General features: G+C 45.0%; 1 protein-coding gene across 1 annotated transcript in view; it reads left to right on the top strand.

Moving 5' to 3' along the window:
- PPME1 (protein phosphatase methylesterase 1) overlaps positions 1–18056 on the top strand; it is a 62603-nt gene that overhangs the window by 3414 nt on the left and 41133 nt on the right. Inside the window, exon 2 of the mRNA XM_019522014.1 lies at positions 9213–9220. Coding sequence (XP_019377559.1) covers positions 9216–9220 — 5 coding nt within the window. The 5' untranslated portion in view covers positions 9213–9215. The remainder of the gene's footprint in view (positions 1–9212; positions 9221–18056) is intronic.

Raw genomic sequence — 18056 nt, 5'->3', positions numbered from 1 at the left:
CAAGGGGGTGGCGGGGTGTGGGGGTGGGAGTGCCTGTTGCAGAGTGGGGCAGGTGATGGCTGAGTGATGAGGTGCAGGGGGAAGGGTTGGGGCAGAGCAGGGCTGCTGGGAGCAGAGGAGGGCAGTGCCCAGCGCCGATTAATGGCAGACGATGCGGGGGGGGGGTTGCAAAAAAGGCTTCCCATGGGGGGGCGCGGGACAGGAGAGGGGGTGGCAGAGGAGGTGAGGGGTGCCCTGTGCAGAGGCGAGCAAGGATAGCAGAGGGTGCCTGGGGCAGGGAGTAGTGGGGACAGCAGAGGTGGTGGCGGAAATCCACTGTGGCAGAGAGGGTTGTTGCCCCGGGAAGGTGATGCTCAAGTACTCATTTGAGTTGCTTTTTTGCAGAGCAGGTGGTTGTCTTGGCGGTGATGTCATGTGTGGAATTAATAATTTGCTGCTTCTGGCGTGTCGCAGGTTTCAAGAGTCAAACCGGGCTGTTGGCAAATGTCTGAAAGTGAGGAGTGTGTCTAGACCCTGCAGAAGAGAATTAGACAAGCTCCAAAGCTTGGGTAGTTTGGACTCCTGTTCTCTTAATTGTGCTCTATTATCTTTAAATGGGAGGTTAGACCCAGCTGAAAGAGCTGTAGGCTTTACTGATGCAATCACAGCTTTTTTTTCCTGTAACCCCATTGTCCAATTGATAACAAACCATTACAATCTCTCAGCTTGCTGTTCTTGGGGACAAAGTTTGGCAAAGGCAGCTCTTTCAGGATATCTTTTAATGAGACTTTTCACTGCATTTGTTTTACTCCCTGTGGCTGAGGAAAGGTTGTTTGCGTTGTGTTGTGGTCATTCAAGATCTGTGATAGTTGAGCTCAGTGGAGAGAACAATCGGATATTATTTTCCTGTAGTAGAAGTCTACAGGAAACTCTCCAATGGGTGAGCTGTGTAAGTCCCTGCCCCTGGGAGATGCCATTTGGTCCTCTGGGACTGTGCAGTGTAGTACCACATGGAGCAAACAGATGGTGAGCTTTATGAATGAGAGAGTAAGTGCATCTCCTGAAAGCAGAGTGGGAAGGGGACTGGTCAATGAGAATGTGAAGGTGTGTAGGACAATGTGTGAAAGGAGGAAGTTCAAGGGACATAGGGCACCCATACATGAGTGCAGAGTCTCTAGCAGCCTCGTGTGTCATGTATCAATGTCTCTGTGCTTAAAAATGGTGATGAGGTTGCTTGAACTAAAGCTTGCCGAACGAGCTTTAATTGAAGTGGCCCTCTGAGAGCATGTGTTAAAAAGCTTAAGAGCATGTGTTGAAGTGCTGGCAGTGACTATGGGAAAGGGGAGCAAGGGAGTCTGATGGGCTGGATTTAAGGAGAGCTTTGAAAGGGTGAAGATAGATTTTGCTTATGGATGAAAATAAAGGATCCAAGTTAAGAAAGGTATTATAGTGATAAGATGCTGTATGATACTGGCTCAATTACATAGATGGCTTGTAGAAAGAGATGATATAGGACAGGCTGGAGAATGTTGGGAGTAGGCTCAGGGAGGGACAGCATGTGGGGATTACATAAATGTTAGAGCTGGAAGGGACCTTGTGAGATCATTGGGTCCAGCCCCCTGCCCAAGAGGCAGGAAGTCAAGTGGGGTCAGATCACCCCAGCAAGATAAGCATCCAAACATTTTTTAAAGGTATCCAGAGTAGGTGCATACTTCACTTGGGGGAAATCTATTCCAGACTGGAGACTCGGATGGTAAAGAAGTTTTTCCAGCAGTTTGGGACTTAGACCTTGTCTTCCTTTGGGGTGCCCTAGTGAACAGACATTCTCCCACTTCCTGGTGTACCCCCCTTGTATACTTATAGGCTGACACCAAGTCACCCCTGAGCCTGCACTTCTCCAGGCTGAAGAGTCCCATGGCTCTCAGCCTTTCATCATAAGGCCTATTCTCCTGCCATCTGATAATGTGCGTGGCTCTCCTCTGGACTCTCTCGAGCTTCTCCACATCCTTTCTAAAGTGTGGAGCCCAGAATTGGATGTAGTACTCCAGCTGCGGCCTCGCCAAGGCTGAGTACAGCGGGAGGATGACTTCTTGGGTTTTGCTTGAGATGCCTTGGTAGATGCGAGCCAGAATTTTATTTGCTTTGCCAGCTGCAGCATTGCATTGGTGGCTCATGTTCGTCTTGTGGTCAGTCATGACCCCTCGCCAAGTTTTTTTGGTCATGGTGCTAGTGAGTGTAGCACTGCCGAGCCTATAAGTATGATGTGGATGTTTTCTCCCGAGGTGGAGCACCTTGCATTTCTTCTTGTTGAATGTCATCAGGTTTTCATCCACCCACCTTGCAATCCTGTCCAGGTTGGCTTGAATTGCCAGCCTATCCTTTAGTGTGACCACACTTCCCCATAATTTGTTGTTGTCTGTGAACTTAGCCAGTCTGCTTCTGTTGCTGAAGAGAACAACAGTGTAGGTATGGGCAGTGAGGTGGAGGGGGGATGTTGGGGTTACTGGTAGAAGTAAGGATAATCTAATTCAGTGTTGTTAAATATACAGAAAAATGGAGCATTTTTCTTCAGGACTGTTTCATTTGTTCCTCAGGGAGAAAAAAATCAAATTTGGCACCTGAATTATGGCAGTGCCCAGCTACTGATATTTTTCCTGCAGCTGGCTTGGGGCTGTATCTTGTGAGGCTCTAGCATTCTCTTGTTTCCATTGATTTCAATGTGATTTGAAGGCACTGTACTAAATTCCCATGGGCCTGATTTAATGGAGTAGGATGAAACTTCCTACCTGATTCCTATGGGAAATCAATTTTGCCCTGATGTGGGAGATCAGATGGCTCCTATAAACTGAAGTTTTGTAGGACTCCTGTCTCATATGAACCAAATTCTTGTGATGTTTGTGAGTGGGAAGGGGCAGTATATCGGTAAGTTATTACTGCTTGAAAAATGTGCATCTGTCTCTGAAGTAACCTATCCTGAATGAATGTAATATAACAAAACTTGGGGCAGTTAAGATGGAGGGAGTTTTAAAAAGTCAAAAATAAACATTCACGCAGCAGACTCTGTGTTAATAGTTTTCTTTCTCATAATTCATTTTAAAATTGAATTGCCTTTGAAGAGTTTGACCAGCCTTTGACCCTTCCATGAAAAGAATAAGTATTACCTGGCACCTTTCACAGGAGCATCTAAATAAGAAATGTGAAGGATCTGTTATGAAACCTAGTCTGTTATTTCAATGACTGCCATGGTCTTTGAACAGTAAGCAACGTACATTTCATCTGTACTGCAAAGCATTTTTGTAAGCCTAGTGAAGCAAACTAAAAACTGCTCAACCCTGCTAGGCAAAGGAGTCTGAAAATGTAGACCACTTATTTGAGAAACTCATATGCATCTGCTGCAAGACTTCAGAAAAGGGGATGCACTGAAATGAGCAAGTGTGAATGGCTTCTCAGAGGTGAGAGAGGTCCCTAAAATTTCTTCGACAGTTCTCTCCACAAATATCCAATTCATCTTTCAAACTGAGGTTAGTAAAGGTTCCATTTCTAATTAGTGTCATGCACTGAGCGCTGATTCTTTCAGTGTCTTGCTGTTAGGGCAGTTCTTCCCTTCCTAACTGAGGATGACCTGAGGAGGAAGAAGAATGGGGATACATCCATTCAATCCCTTTCCGTTCACAAATGACCAGCTTTGACCTTTTCAGAGGTGGACATTGGTATTTGCCTGGAAAGTGCCACCAGTTGGCTTGGAGCCCTGTGTCGCCTCACCTGTTGGTATAGCTTGGGTGAGGAATTGGGATTTCTGGGTTCTGTTCCTTTGTGCCACAGAGTAGCATGGAGGTGGGCAATTATTTGGGACATGTGGTGAGTTGTTGCAGGACCTGGTTAGCAACCCCCATCCCCCCTTCCTGCTGCTGCCACAGCTTACCAAAGCTCCCTATGTGGCGTGGAGCTGGTGAGGAGCAGGCAGGGAGCAGTGTTTGGGAGTGAGATAGGTGGGGATCAGGAGGTGGCCCATGCCCTACTGGGGGTTGTGGGACAGTGCTTGGGCGCTAGGTATGGGAGCTGAACAGGGGTGAAGGGAGGGAGGATGGGGCATGTGTGCAGCAGACCACACTTAGGTGGGGCAGTCCGTGGCTGCCCCCATGGCACTCTGCATGTGGCCAAGCCCTGCCTGGGGTAGCCCTTGCCATGCTCCAGCCAGTGCCCTCTGGCTCAGCCTTGGGCAGTGCACACAGCTTACCAGTGGGGCTGCTTCTGGAGTGGCTGCAGCTGCCCAGGTGCTGCTTGCCTACCCTTGCTTCCAGTAGCTGCTCCTCCTGCCCCTGTTGTGCCCCTCCAAGCTAGGAGGAAGCTTCACCTGGGTGGCTCCTGCCCCAGTGTGCGGGGCTCTGGCTCCAGCTGCCTTCCACCTACTCCACCCACCTGTGCCAGGCGGGCAGAGTGGGTGGAAGGCAGCCAGGAGCTAGAGCTGGAGCCCAGCATGCTGGGGCAGGAGCTGCCTTGGTGAAGTTTCCTCCTAGCTCAGAGCAGTGCAACAGGAGGAGTAGCTGCCACTGGGAGTAAGGGGAGCGGAGCAGCAGCTGCACTGGGAGCAGCCTGCTGGAAGCTGTGCATGCTGGGCCAGTGGGCACGGGCTGCCCCATGCGGAGCACCACAGGGGCAGCCACAGCTGGATCCAATCAGTTAATGGGCTATATTTTGCCTACCCTCCGAGTGGCAGGTCCTTGAGCAAATTGCTTAACCATTGGCCTCCCTGTCTGTAAATGGTGATGCTTCTACATCACAGGAGTATGCTGCAGGCTAACATAACTAAACCATTTCCCATGCCAACCTTGTTTGTACATTCATTGCAGGAGATCTGTGTATGCATGATGTTAGATGATGGGTTTTCTATTCTTCAGGGGAGAGGAAAAGTCTTTCAGCCTTATTTCTGATCCGTCTTCCCAACAGTATCTGTCTGTCTTGTACTGTGTTATATAAACTTGGGCCTTATTCAGTATTCTTTAAGGTTTCTAGGGATGCACGTAGGACTGCAAACTTTATCAGGGGCCCTGCTTAATTCTCTCAGTAAAGATCCCTTCACACACATTGCGCTATATATAGATGTCATATGGATATTCTGAGAACCTTGGAAGGAAGGTGTTTCATGAGGACCAGTATCCTGGCTTAATATTTAATCAGATCACCGGGTAAAGTGTGCGTTCAAGTGACATAGAAACAGTTTGCTATCCTCACACTGTCACGCTGCCAGTGTCAACTTCTGTCAAGTGCTTCCTGTAATAAAAACATTGAGTAAAAATAAACATCTTTTTCAGACATATTCCTACAACATAAAGGAACTTTCACTGCACTCTTCAGAGCCTTTTTAGGCTGCAGAAGAAAATAGCTAATGCTTTTCATAACAGTTTTCTTGTGTGTTTATGTCTGTTCTTTAGCAAAATGCTGGCAGGTTGTGGGTTGTAATCTGTGTCTGTCATCCCTAATACCCAGTTTCTTGACCTTTCTAACTTTAATTCTTCTTTCATTTGATTTTTCTGTAGAGTTGAACTCCTATCTAATTGATGCGACTGTGTCAATCCTTTTTGCTTCCCTTGTTTTCAGTTTTGATTTTTGTGGGTCTGTGGGCAGTGAGTATATCTGCATTGTTTAAGGTAGGCTGAGAATGAGTGGTATTGGTTTATGGTGACTGTTCAGTTCTGCTTAGCACATAGCCTACACTGTCTGTCTTTAAAGTGCTTTAACTGTCCTCCATCCCCATGAACAGGGGAGGTGGTTGGAAGGGTAAACCTCTTCTCTCCCAGAACCCAGAGGAGGCTTCAGGTGGAGAAGATGCTATAAATTGGGGGTTGGCAACGTTTTGGGACAGAGTGCCAAAAACACCCACAACATCAACTTGTAAGATGTTGGCATGCCAGGGGCGGATGGCAGAGGATCTGCGAGGGGCCAGATCCTTGTGGTAGTGCAGCCCTGGCTCCTTCCCTGCTGTCCACCCTGAGGGGCGCATGCCAAGCAAAATGCCTTTGCATGCCATGCTCTGGCACCTATGCTGGGGGTTGCCTGCTCCTGCTATAAATAGTTTTAAAAGTCTAGAATATATGCTGGTATGGGGATGGGGTCTTGGCTCAAGAATCCCAGCATTTTCCTTGCTCCACGCAGGTGATCTTAGTGGTTTATTTTTGAGTAGGAAGATCCTCTAGACTTAATTGGTGGTGAGCAGCTCTGCTGTTTTATCACCTTTATTATATTGTGGTATCATCTGGGAGCCCCAGGCATGGATGGGAGCCCCATTGTGTAGGCACTGCACAAACACAGAACACAAAGATGACCTCTGCCCCCAAGAAGTTTTAGCTGTAATTGCAAAGCAAGAGACAACAACTGGATCCAGTAGGCAGAGGCTGGAGCAAAATGGTATTGGTGAGATGACTCTCCAGAGAGTGGAAATAGGGGTGGCAGCACACTTGTCAGGCTGCTTTTACTAGTGCTGCAGCAGACAAGACTTTTTCAGGAGGTATTCGTAGGAGGACAGCGAGGGGGCCCTGTGGATGCTAATGAGGTGCTTTCTGTGTGTGTGAGGGTATATGAGAGAAGGCACCAGCCCGCCTGTTTGAAAATTTAGCGAGTGGGCAGTGTCGGCTGACATTATTGACAAGAGCTGAGGATCTGGCATACGTAGGTGCCAACCTACTGCTGGAATGGCCCAACCGATTTCAAAGGCTTTATAATCACCTTTCCTGTTTTCTGCCTCCTGTTGCTGCCAGGGGCCGGTGAACAAATGGGAAATCGGTACACCGAATGGGCAAAGCAGTGAGCTCGATTGCTATTATAGTATGCTTAGAGGTACAGAGCAAAACCAAAGCATGTATTTGTTTCTTTTCATCTTTTGCTTCTAGTAATTTTCAGCATTACCCGGGGGTAGAATCAGAAAGGCCTTTACTTAATGTCTTTTAACTATCCCATCGTGCTCTTATATCTATTCCCATGGAGAAGCGTTGGCTTAATTTTTTTCCTGAGTTGGGAGTAGACTCAGCAGAATCTGGATAAACCTCCCCACTGCTTCCATTAGGCCTCTGACAGAAGAGGTTTGACTTACTTGTTCACTCCCTCTCCCTCCCCTATTGTTGTGGATATGATATTGGAGTGTGGTTTAGCATGTGATGGGGAGGTAGGGGCAGAGCAAGTGGGTCCTTCCAGGCAAATGAAATAATGATTTACAAGGGGACAGGGATTTCTAAAGTAGCCCCTGCTGCCTGCGACTGCAGCTTAGAAGGTGGCCGAATGCTTTCTTTGTAACATCAGCCTCCAGCTTCCTTTGATGAAGGTTATCTTTCTTGGAAGGAGCTATTTTTGTTGTTGACATTAATGTCTCTGGGAAAGAGGAACTGTTACAACTTTTATCTAGTACAGTAAAACCTCTTCATGATGCACCTCTGTGGGTTGCCTGTTATGTGATACTATGTCATTTTTAAAGTCAGAGAGATGAGCAGAGCAGTCCACAGCACAGGTTTGCTGCTTCTGCAATGCTGCATGGCTCCCTTGAGTAACACAGTATGTAAGACACTGAAGCCAAGTCCCAGAGCAGGAGGACAGAGGCAAACCTCTGTGCTGCATCCAGGAGCAATACTGCGCTAGGCTGAGCTCTGCTGTGTTACATCAGTGACAATCTAATAATGTGGACGGGGTAGCTGGAGCATTCTTGGTGGTCAGTGGTGTAACTGGGGATGGTGTTTGACCCCATGAGACTCCAAAGGGGCACCACCGTATAGCAGGGTTGTATCGGTCTAGCTGGTTATTTGTATGTGATGCTAGTATTGCTATTTAAATAAAACACAGAGAGCTGAATAATTAAAATGGCTGCTCCAACATAATAATGGCTGGCTTTAGCAGTGTGGTAAGGTTTCTGCTTGAATATCTCTGCACCTCAGTGTGTTTTGCATCTATTCCTGCTGCCTAGTTTCTTCTAGAGCTGTCCTCTTACTAGTTTAGCACCCTCCTGCCTTTATTTCTCTAATTATTCACTGAATACTCTGGACAACAATTTAATAGGAAGTCTGAAACTGAAAATAAAGCAAGGAATCAAAGTGTCTATTAAATTAATTGAGTAATGCCCAAGACAATGTTTGTTACAGCAGCTTCTGACTGTGCATGGTGCCAGTTTGACCAGTACTTTATGTTCCCTTTTTTAATGGGGGCTCTCAGGATTTGTTGAAAAGGTGATTGTTTCTGCTTGGGACTTGGAGTACTTGAAGTGTCCTGCATAAATTGGGTGCAACTCGCAGCAGAAAAAAAAAAAAAAAATAGGGGGGTTTAGTAATTAACATGTTACAGATCTGAGTTAGGTTAAAATAAGTACTTTCTTTAAAAAAAAAAAAAAAAAGAAAAGAAAAGAAAAAAAAATGGTGAACATTACTTTTAAAATCATAACCACCTGTAAACGCTTAATAGATTGCATGTATTATTTTTAATTGAGTAATACAGATTTGCTGCCAAAGTTGTGAAGGAGTCGGATACCTGAGTTAGTGGAAGGCACTAGCTAAGCACCTGGAACCAGCATCAATGAAGTGCTGAACTAGCATTTGACAGCAGCAGCCTCTTTTGCAGGTGCTGTAAGAATATTTTCAGTTCAGTTGATTCAACTCGGTCAGCTCACTGATTAGGATTTTCAAAGCTGAAAAGCCAAGTGGGAGTTGAAAAAGCAGAAAAGACTGTTTCCATCTTTTGAACTATGAATAGAAATGTGGTGTGAGAGGTTGCGGTTTATTAATTATAAAATCTGGAAGGCCATGGTCAACAGAAACAGTTGGCTTAGTTCCCTTGCTACAGATAAGGCTTCAGTTGAAAATGCCAAAGATGTTTTGATGAATTTTTCTTATATCTGGCCTGTTTACCTAATCAACTCATTTTTAAAATACTGGTTTCACAATTCTTTTATTTGTTCCCATCTAAATTCAGCTTGACACTCAATAAGTAAAAAGAAAATTGTCAAATGTATAAGAAATAAATTATTTTTACATTCTCTGTCTTAAATGTTTAATACCAGAGTGAGTGTACATTAAGGTATGTAACAGCTTAAGCAAAAGTATAGACATGCTGTAACCTTCTAGTAAGCCAGGGTGGGCAATTATTTGGGCTGGAGGCCTATTTAAAGAGTTTTGGTGAGCTGTTGCTGGCAGGGGGTGCTGACATGACATGGCAGGAAGGTGCCAGATGGAGTGGGCAGCCAGGGTCTCCATGCAGACCGCATGGGTAGGGCGTGTTCAGCTGGGTAGGTGGGATGGGGCTGTGGGCAGGTGGGATGGGGTGGTACTATAACTGCCCCACGATTTTTAAATTTTAGCAGCTACTGAGAATCTGCCATTCTTTAGGTAAACAACTGAAAAGTACAAATGCAAAGTAAGTCTAGATTGTGATTTAAATCAGTCCATACTGGCATCTCTCTTTGCATCTGTTCCATTTCTCATGGTATGTGCACGTGCTCATTACTGTATAGGAAGGAGAACTGCACAATAGGTGAAAATGAGCTGCAGAAAGCACCCGGAATTTGTTCTTTGCTTCTGGTTTAATTAGTGATGTTTTGTTAGTTGGCGCTCTCAGAATTTGCGGATGATTCTGGAAAAGTTGTCGTGTTGGATCCATTTCTATTTTGGTCTATCAGTCGCCTTAAAAAGCAGTAATTAGTTGCTTCAGTCATTTTAAACACTTGCTCAGCAAAATGTTGTTTCAACGTGAGAAGGTGCAAAATTGCAGCTGCTGTTTTTTGGATTTGCTTCTGATTGTGGATGTCTGCTTTCCTGCATCACTAAAAATATAGAGAATAATAAAACTCAAAAGAGGTCTCTTTTTCTCCATGTCCTTCAGAGACCAGAGCAAGGTAATGCTCCCCAACACTTTCTCGAGTGCTATATCCAGTCTGTTTTGTAAAACTCAGTTGTTTGGCCTATTCCTAGTTGTGTGCTTGACAGAAGGTGTTTCCCAAACTTTTTCAGGCCTTGCTTACTTTATGACAAAGCATATATTTATTCTTGTTCCCACTTACAAGGATCCAGTGTCACACAGTGATGCACTTGCCCTCCTGCTTCTTATACTGTTTGAATAATCACTTCTTTTGTTTTCATTCAAATAATAATTAATGTACATGTATTCTTGTTAGTGCTAGAAGGACCAGTATGTTGTTCCCTTTCATTTTAGTAGGGCTCAAGTAATGTAGTCACCTTCTCAAGTAACAGAGCTGTTAAACACTTCCCTTGGAAATATCTATATAGACATTACCATTTTTTAATGTGAGCTTCAATATTTACCATGCAGCACTTAACCATAAGGTGGAACAAAAATGTGAGGGGGCTTCTCTGGTAAGATGCAGCAGAGTCCAGTCCTAATTGTAAGGTGGTAGACTCTCCGTGGATCCCACTTGGGTGTGCCATCTTTAATACTAGGTACTGGCTAATAAGTGTCCAAAGCCACTTTCCATGGTGGTTGGGTGGAAGAAGAAGGTACATTTATGCTTGCTTTGGTTTTTCTTTGCTACAGAGGGGATGATGTGATGCAGTGGGTGTAAACTGCAGCAGAGGAGATGTGGTTCAAATCTCAGAAAAACCTTCTCTGTTGTCAGGGCTGGAGGACAGTAGGACAAGCTACAGGACCTCCTTCGCTGAAGGCTTTCATGAAGAGGCAGGATGGGCATTTGTCAGAGGCACCAATGCACCCTGCATTTCTGCAAAGGTTGAGCTGGGTGACTCTTGAGGTCCCTTCCAACCCTTATAATATAAGAAGGAACTTTCTCTTGGGAAAGTCTGACCACTGCTGTCTTTTACTTGGCTTCCTACAGTGGCATGGAGTGAAGGGGGAAGGATATCTCTATCCTGTTTCCTGTAGCTTTAATCTGTGGTTCTTATTTCCCATGAGAAGCTCCAGGGCTCTATGCTCATTGCTTTCTTAAGCGGTCGGTGCATAAAAAATAGGCTCTGGCTAGTGTCGCTGTAGCCCATAGGCTATAAGTAATGTCTCTGAAGTCGAGCTGAGTTTTTTGCCCATTGCAGTTAGCGAGTTTTTTGGTTTTTGGACAAACAGTGCTCAAAATGCACAGTACTTTTTGGGGCAGCTAATTAATGCTGTGTGTGCAAAACCCAAGTCACTCTCAGAGAGTCTTAGCCGAATTTTGGGTTTGCTATCAGCACTTTCTTATGCCTGCTTGCCTTAAAATCAAGTGCTTGAGGAAGGTCACGGTGATTAAAGAAGTCCTGGTGCTATTTGTTTGCCGATTCCTGGAGGTGGGGCTGCAGAAGGTCACTCCAGAAGGTTTTCTTTGCAGCCATAATTGCCGGAAGCATCTCTCTCTATAATTAAAGCTAAAAATAATAAATATTCTTTAAAAAGACTGATGGCAGGGGTCAAATACAGCTCCACATACAAGGTTCTTTATTTACAAAAATAACTCAGCAAAGAAGAGCACACGATAAAACGTGACAGAGACCAGGGATCCTTGTTTGTTTGTTTGTTTGGTCTATTATCCAAAATAAAATTAAAAAGTAGGATATAAGAATTCTTGGTGAATAGAGGAAAAGCCACATGGCAAATAGCACTGATGTTGAGGAAGTAACGTTTTCATCATCAGAAACACAATGAAGATCAGGCAAGAGCACTATTACTGTCCACTTTGACTTTTTTTGGATAACTGTGGTCAGAAGACTTCTGTCCATTGGCTCCTGTTGTAACAGGTGTATCTTTCAGTAAAACACCTGATTCTTTCTTCAAAATTTCCATTTTTTTACAACCCACTGTAAATTGTGGCGCTGGTTTAGTTGCCTCAGTGTTATTTAAATGCATCTTATTTCTAATCTTAGTTTGTCAAACTTCAACTTCTAGCAGTTGGGTCGTGTCACATCTCCGGTTGTTGGAACAGAGAGCTGTCTAACGACATTTCTGCTTTTTGTGTAAGTATTTATAGACTGACCAAGTCACTGTGGTCACCTCTATTGAAGGTAGACAAATAGGGCTTTTTAAATCTCTCCTGTAAGGCATGTTTTCCAGTTGCTTCATGATTTGTGTGGCTTCTTCAGTGGCCTTCTGAAATTGTTGACACAGGGACTGGACACAGTTTTCCCACAAGCAGTAGCATGTGCTAAACACAGTAGTAATAGATCCTCTCTGCTCCAACTCCAGATCCCTTGCTTTTAGCTACATATGTCACAGGGAGCTCAACTTCAACTGACTGCCCATCATGGACCTCCAAGTCGTTCTTGCAGATGCTGCTTCCGAGGATATGGTTCCCCATCCTGTTAGTACAGCCGGGGTTCTTGGTTCTGAGATGTCTGTTTTTTAGCTTTGCTTGTATTCAGCTTCCGAAGTGACTGAGTGACTTATCCTCTTTTATTTGCACCTCCCAATCTTTGTATGATCTGCAGAACTTTCATGGCTTTTGCATCCCTTTTTCTGGGCCACTGATAAAAATGTTGAATGGCAGAGGGCCAAGAAGTGACCCCTGCAGGACTGCATTAGAAATATACCTGCTCAGTGATGATTTACCTCTTTATAGCTATATTTTAAGGCTTATCAGTTAATTAGTTCTTAATCCATTTAATGTGTCATTGATTTTGTAGCCCTCGCATTTTAAACCAAAATGCTGTGCAGTACAAATTCTAAATGCCTTGTAGAAACCTGTTCCATACTCACTATTACCTTTCTCAGCCACACTTGCAGTGCCATCCAAAAAAGATATCAGGTTGGGTGGCTGATGAGCAGTTTCCCATGGATCTGCATTGATTGGCTTTAATTGTAGTATCCTCATTTTAATGCTTTATTGTGCCAGTCCTCTGTCATCCATTATTTTGCTGAGGGGTGATATCTGGCCAACAGGTCCCAGATTAAGCAAATGTTCCTGTTTTGCTGTTTTTTTGGTTTTGTTTTTTATTTTAATAATGACATAACATTGGCTTTTCCTCCTCCATCTCTGGAACTTCCCTAGTCGTCGTCTTCAGCAATCCGTCTCAGTTGAGGATTATTGTCTTCCATGGTTGTCTTATCTACATGTCTGAAGATGGCTGATGAAGCCTATTTGGGATCAGCAGACTCTGCTGCAGCTTGGATATGTGTTTCTGTGTGGAGTGGGTAGCGCTGGATTCTTGATTTGGTCTGTGACATGCTGTTTCTGCTGCTCTCAATTCTTCATTTCCTGTTGTGAGGTTTCAAAGTACTGAGATCCTTGCGGCAGACTGTTATTCTATTTGGGGCGGTCCTGGGAGTTGACGTAATTTTTGCATTTTTTTTAACTTGGCCTTGAGGACGTACCCAAAGTGCTTTTTCTGCCCTCTTTTTGAGCGTACGTCTTGGCTAAGCTGGGAGAATAAAACTTGCTCTGGGATTCTGAAGACAGACATCTGGATGACATAGCCACCCCAACTAAGTTGATGTCAAATGATCCTCACTTCATTACTTGTGGTGTTTGGTTGCAGGTGGATGTTAACATTGTTGCATCTGTCTTCCCACTGGATTTGGAGGATCTTCTGCAGACAGGCTGTGTTGATGGTACTTCTCCAACAACTTCAGGTGTCTCCTGTACGTTGTCCATATCTTAGCTCCGTACAGGAAGGTTGGGATCGTAACTTCTTGATAAACCATGAGCTTGGTTTTGGATCTGACGTTGCGATCTTCAAACACGCTTTTCTTTGGGCATCCAAAGGCTGCACTTACACATTTGAGGCAATGTTGGATTTCTACATCAATGTCAGTCTTCTGTGAAAGATGGCTTCTGAGGTTTGTGAAATACTCAGTGCTTTCCAGAGTCTCACCATGGATCTGGATTACTGGAAGTAGTGACTGTTCACTAGGTGCTTGTTGGTGGAGGACCTTAGCCTTCTGAATGTTAGGCATCAGTCCCATTTTCTTGTATGCCTTGGTACAAATGTCAACGATTGTCTGAAGGTCTGCTTCTGAGTGAGCACACACTACAGCATCATCAGCTTACTGGTGATCAATGATTGAGGTTGAGAGTGGTTTTGGCTAAGAGTCTGCTGAGGTTAAACAGCTTACCATCCATTTGGTAGTTCAGCTGGAAACTTGTTGCTGGTCAGATGTAGCATTGTAGCAAGGAATATTGAGAAGAGTGTTGGAGTGACGATGCAGCCTTGGTTAACTCCCATTTTAACTTCAAAGGGATTTGTGATGGATCCATTACTGAGAATTGCCACTTGCATACTGTCATGGAGCAGGCAGAGAATGGTGACAAATTTCAGTGGGCGTCGGTATTTTAGAAGGATCCTCCGTACTTCTTGCCTGACAGAGTTGAAAGCTTTCATGAGGTCAAAGAAGGCCATATAGAGAGACTTATGTTGTTCCCAGCACTTCTTCTGCAGCTGGTGAGCTGTGAAGATCATGTCAGTTGTGCCTCTTGATGCTCTAAACCCATACTGAGATTCTGGGAAGCTCTTCAGCAAATGGAAAGAGATGGTTCAGGAGTTTCCTGTGGTGGACAGTAAAGTGACCCCTCTGTAGTTTCCACAGTCCTGCCCCACGCAGATCTGGGGGCACCCTGCCATTCCCTCCTGGGGTGCACGCATCAGTGGGAGCTGCCCCTTCCCTTATCCCCCGGACGAGCTGCAGCTCCGTCCTGTACCAGCTGGGCAGTACCTGCCCCACTCCCTCAGTGGAGGGGCCTCGATCTACCCCTCTACCCCCATGCCCCTTCCCTTCCCCCGTCCCTTCCACAACAACAAACTTACCAGCCAGAGACTGCTCTTCAAGCTGCTGCGCTGGTATTGGAAATCGGATTGGTCTCAGCCAATATGCCTCCTTAAAAATCGGTTATTGGTATTGGCACCAAAAATCTCTGTCGGTGCTCCGCTAGTGTTTATAACCATCTTCACCTCACTAATTCAGGCTGGTGCTTTAACCACTGCGCCCTTCTTTCTTGATTGTGGGAGTCTGGCTCTTTTGGTATCTAGTAAGGTGTTCTTAAACTGTTCCCAAATCTCATTCTTACCTTCCTAGCCAAAGCCTTTATCCCAACTGATTTGGCTCCTAATTGTTTTTGCTTGTATGAAATTGGTCCTTTTTCCCAAGTTAGCCTGATTTATTTTATTTTTTTTTACCTGTTAAGATGAGAGCTAATGCAGAATATCTCTGTGTTGATTGCAGTGCTTCTGGAGTTCGGAAATTGTCCTCTATAATATTTAAAGATACCAAGGATGTTTTGTTTTCAGCAGCATGGGATCTCCAGCCCACATTGCTCAGATTGGACTCTTTTTCATAACACAGTCTTCTCTGTATGTTACAGATGCATCATTTCAGAGAGTCATAGAAACGTAGGGCTGGGAGAAACCTCTGGATTGTTTTGTCCATCCCTCTGCACTAAGGCAGGCTGAGACAATTTGCTAGTGTGACTTGCTAGCCTGTAGCAGGCACCAGCTAGGACCCTGGCTGGTTTAGATGTTAGAATACCAATACATAAGCCTTCAAGATTATTTGCTTGCCAGTTGTTAGTGACTTGGAAATGGCTGGTGCCATTTTTGACGAAGTGCCACTTTCTTCCCCTTGTGCCCACATGATCCAGTCTAACTGGCTCTAACTCATGATTTTTAACACTGCTGTCGTGCAGCTCATTCCACCAGGTTTCAGTAACACCAGGGAAGCCAGATGTATGCTCCTTTATGAGTAATTCTTCTCTCTGATGTTTAATACCTTGGCTTCTAGCATTGATGTACAGTCAGTTACAGAAGTTCTTCTCTTCCCACCTTTGCCTCAATTCATTTAGTTTTTGCCTTCCTTGCTGTTTCCTCTTTTTACCTTCTTTGCATGGTGTTAGTCTAGTGCTCTTCAAGTTAGTGTAGCTAGTTTTTTCCATTTTTAATGAGATGGAGGCCATTCAAACAGTACAGTCTGTCCCCCTGCCCCCCCACAGATGATGGTTTAATGCTCCACAAAACCCTCTACACCTCATGCCACTTATCTAACCAACTGCCCCCTTCAAATCTCTTCTGGGTTTTTTGCTTATGGGGCAGGAAGGATTTCCTTCAGCATCCTTTCAAGTGACTTGACATTTGTCTATAATCTACAAGGCATCTCTAATACCTGCAAGCACCGTCCCTTGCAGATCCTTGCCTGCCAGCTTCAGAAGCCTCTCCAGTCTCTTCCATCTTGTGCCTTGACTCTGCAAAGACCAGCTTCCAATGCTGTTGTCTGTGCCTTGCAGATTGTTCAGCCCTCATAAGGTTTGTTCTTTTTTCGAGGCTGGGAGATGCTTGTGAGCACATTTTTTTTTTCTTTCCTCTCCTTATTGGTTTGTGATGGGCTCAGCCTGGAATTGGCTAGAGCTACTTCAGCTTGTGGCAGACTGAGCCTGCAACCTTCCACAACGCTAAGGTTTTTTCCCTTTTATTTTCCTGCCATGCCTTGATGGCATCTGAGTGGATGTCACTGGACCTGGTCCTGCTTTGAGCAGGGGGTTGGACTAGATGTGACCTCCTGAGGTCCCTTCCAACCCCCCATTTTCAGTGATTCTGTGCATATTGTGGGAGGCTTCCTGTCAGTGCCTTGGGTGGGAGGTGTGAATCTGGTGCCACCAGACTTTAGCACAATTCCGAAGTCAGCTCGTGGTCAACCCTACTCCCTTCCATTCTCTCTGGCTCGCTTGGCAGCTTAAGATCCTGTGCCTTGGTGGCTTACGTAGCAGCCTGTAAATCTTAATTGTGGCTTCCAGCCCCCCATAGCCACACCCATGGTTCACAGGTGTCACTCAGCCAGTTATGTGGGGTCTCCGATAAACTCAGCTCCTTAGGCTTTAATCCCTTTCTCGGGTTTCAGCTTTCTCAGCTTTGGCCGTTTTATTTTGAGACCTTCAGCCCTTGCCCACTGTCTCAGACCTCAGCTCCTTGCAGTCCTGCGCAGCGCAGGTCTCAAGGCACAGCGTGTCCCAGGCACCCTGTTGCTTGGTCTCCAAAACACCCCTGTAGCCACAATACAGCTCTCTGCTTAAAATAAACATGAACACCAGCAAATCCTTGGAGGTTTTGGAGACCCAGCTAGACAAAGCCTTGGCTGGAATGATATAGCTGGGGATGGTCCTGCTTTGAACAGGGGGTTGGACTAAGTGACCTCCTGAGGTCCCTTTCAACCTTAATGTTCAGTGATTCTATGATTCGAAGTCACTGTCTGCTAAAAAGGTTCAAATCGCTCAGTCTGGCCCTTGTTCCCTGTTACAGAGTTGGAATGAGCAGCCATCCACAGATATGCCTGGCTGGACCATCAAGGAGAGACCAGCCTATGTTACTTTAAATTCCAATTGTCAAATCAAGAGTGAGACTTTATGAAGTGGGATAAGACGAAATGCCACGTTTATTGATTACATGAATTAGACATAGAGATTGAGACACACCACTCATAGACACACACAAATCATCATGCACATCATTACACACAGACAAACACAAAACAACCATTCCATTCAGACATTATAGCTACCAGCAGCAGTTGTTCAATAATGGTACTGGTTGGCTGGCCCAGGCCTTATTGTGAGAGAAAAAGATCCTGGAGATAGCAGCTTTGGAGTGGGGTGGAACAGATGAGTCTGTGCTCCGAAGAAACAGCGGTTGAGAGAGAGGCTTACCCAACTTGGCATTTTCAAAGTCCTCTTTTATAGGGATTGGCATCCTTTTTTTCAGTGCTTTGGGGTTTTTCCATACCCAGCTTCTGTTTTTGCAGTTGTTCTGCATCTATCTTCAGCTTGTCTCACCCCAAGGTCAGTTTGGTCGTAAAAGCTGGCATCTCAGCTTTGGAGTGTCCTTGCTGCCTATCTGGCAGGATGTGTGCATTCTGACTCCTCGTTATCTCCTGTGTGCCCTAGGCCTCAAAAGGATTCTTCAGCCATCCATTAATTAGTTTACTGACTGTAACTTTAGTAACTTGCATTTGGTGCCTTGTTGCTCACATAAATTCTTAAATCTTTTTCTCCCGTCTCTATGCCATTCTCTTACCATTTACCCTTTCACATACACTCATTCAAAAAAGGCCATGGAGAGTTCATTCTCTTATGTCAAGCAAAAGAATACACAGTGGAGTTTTCAAGTTGCTTACAGGACAAAACTAACATGGTT

The sequence above is a fragment of the Gavialis gangeticus genome, unplaced genomic scaffold, assembly GCF_001723915.1.
Source record: "Gavialis gangeticus isolate Ggan-Ray unplaced genomic scaffold, GavGan_comp1, whole genome shotgun sequence".
Classification (NCBI taxonomy): domain Eukaryota; kingdom Metazoa; phylum Chordata; order Crocodylia; family Gavialidae; genus Gavialis; species Gavialis gangeticus.
Note: the sequence above shows the minus strand (reverse complement) of the source record. Positions and strands in the feature narration are given on the sequence as shown.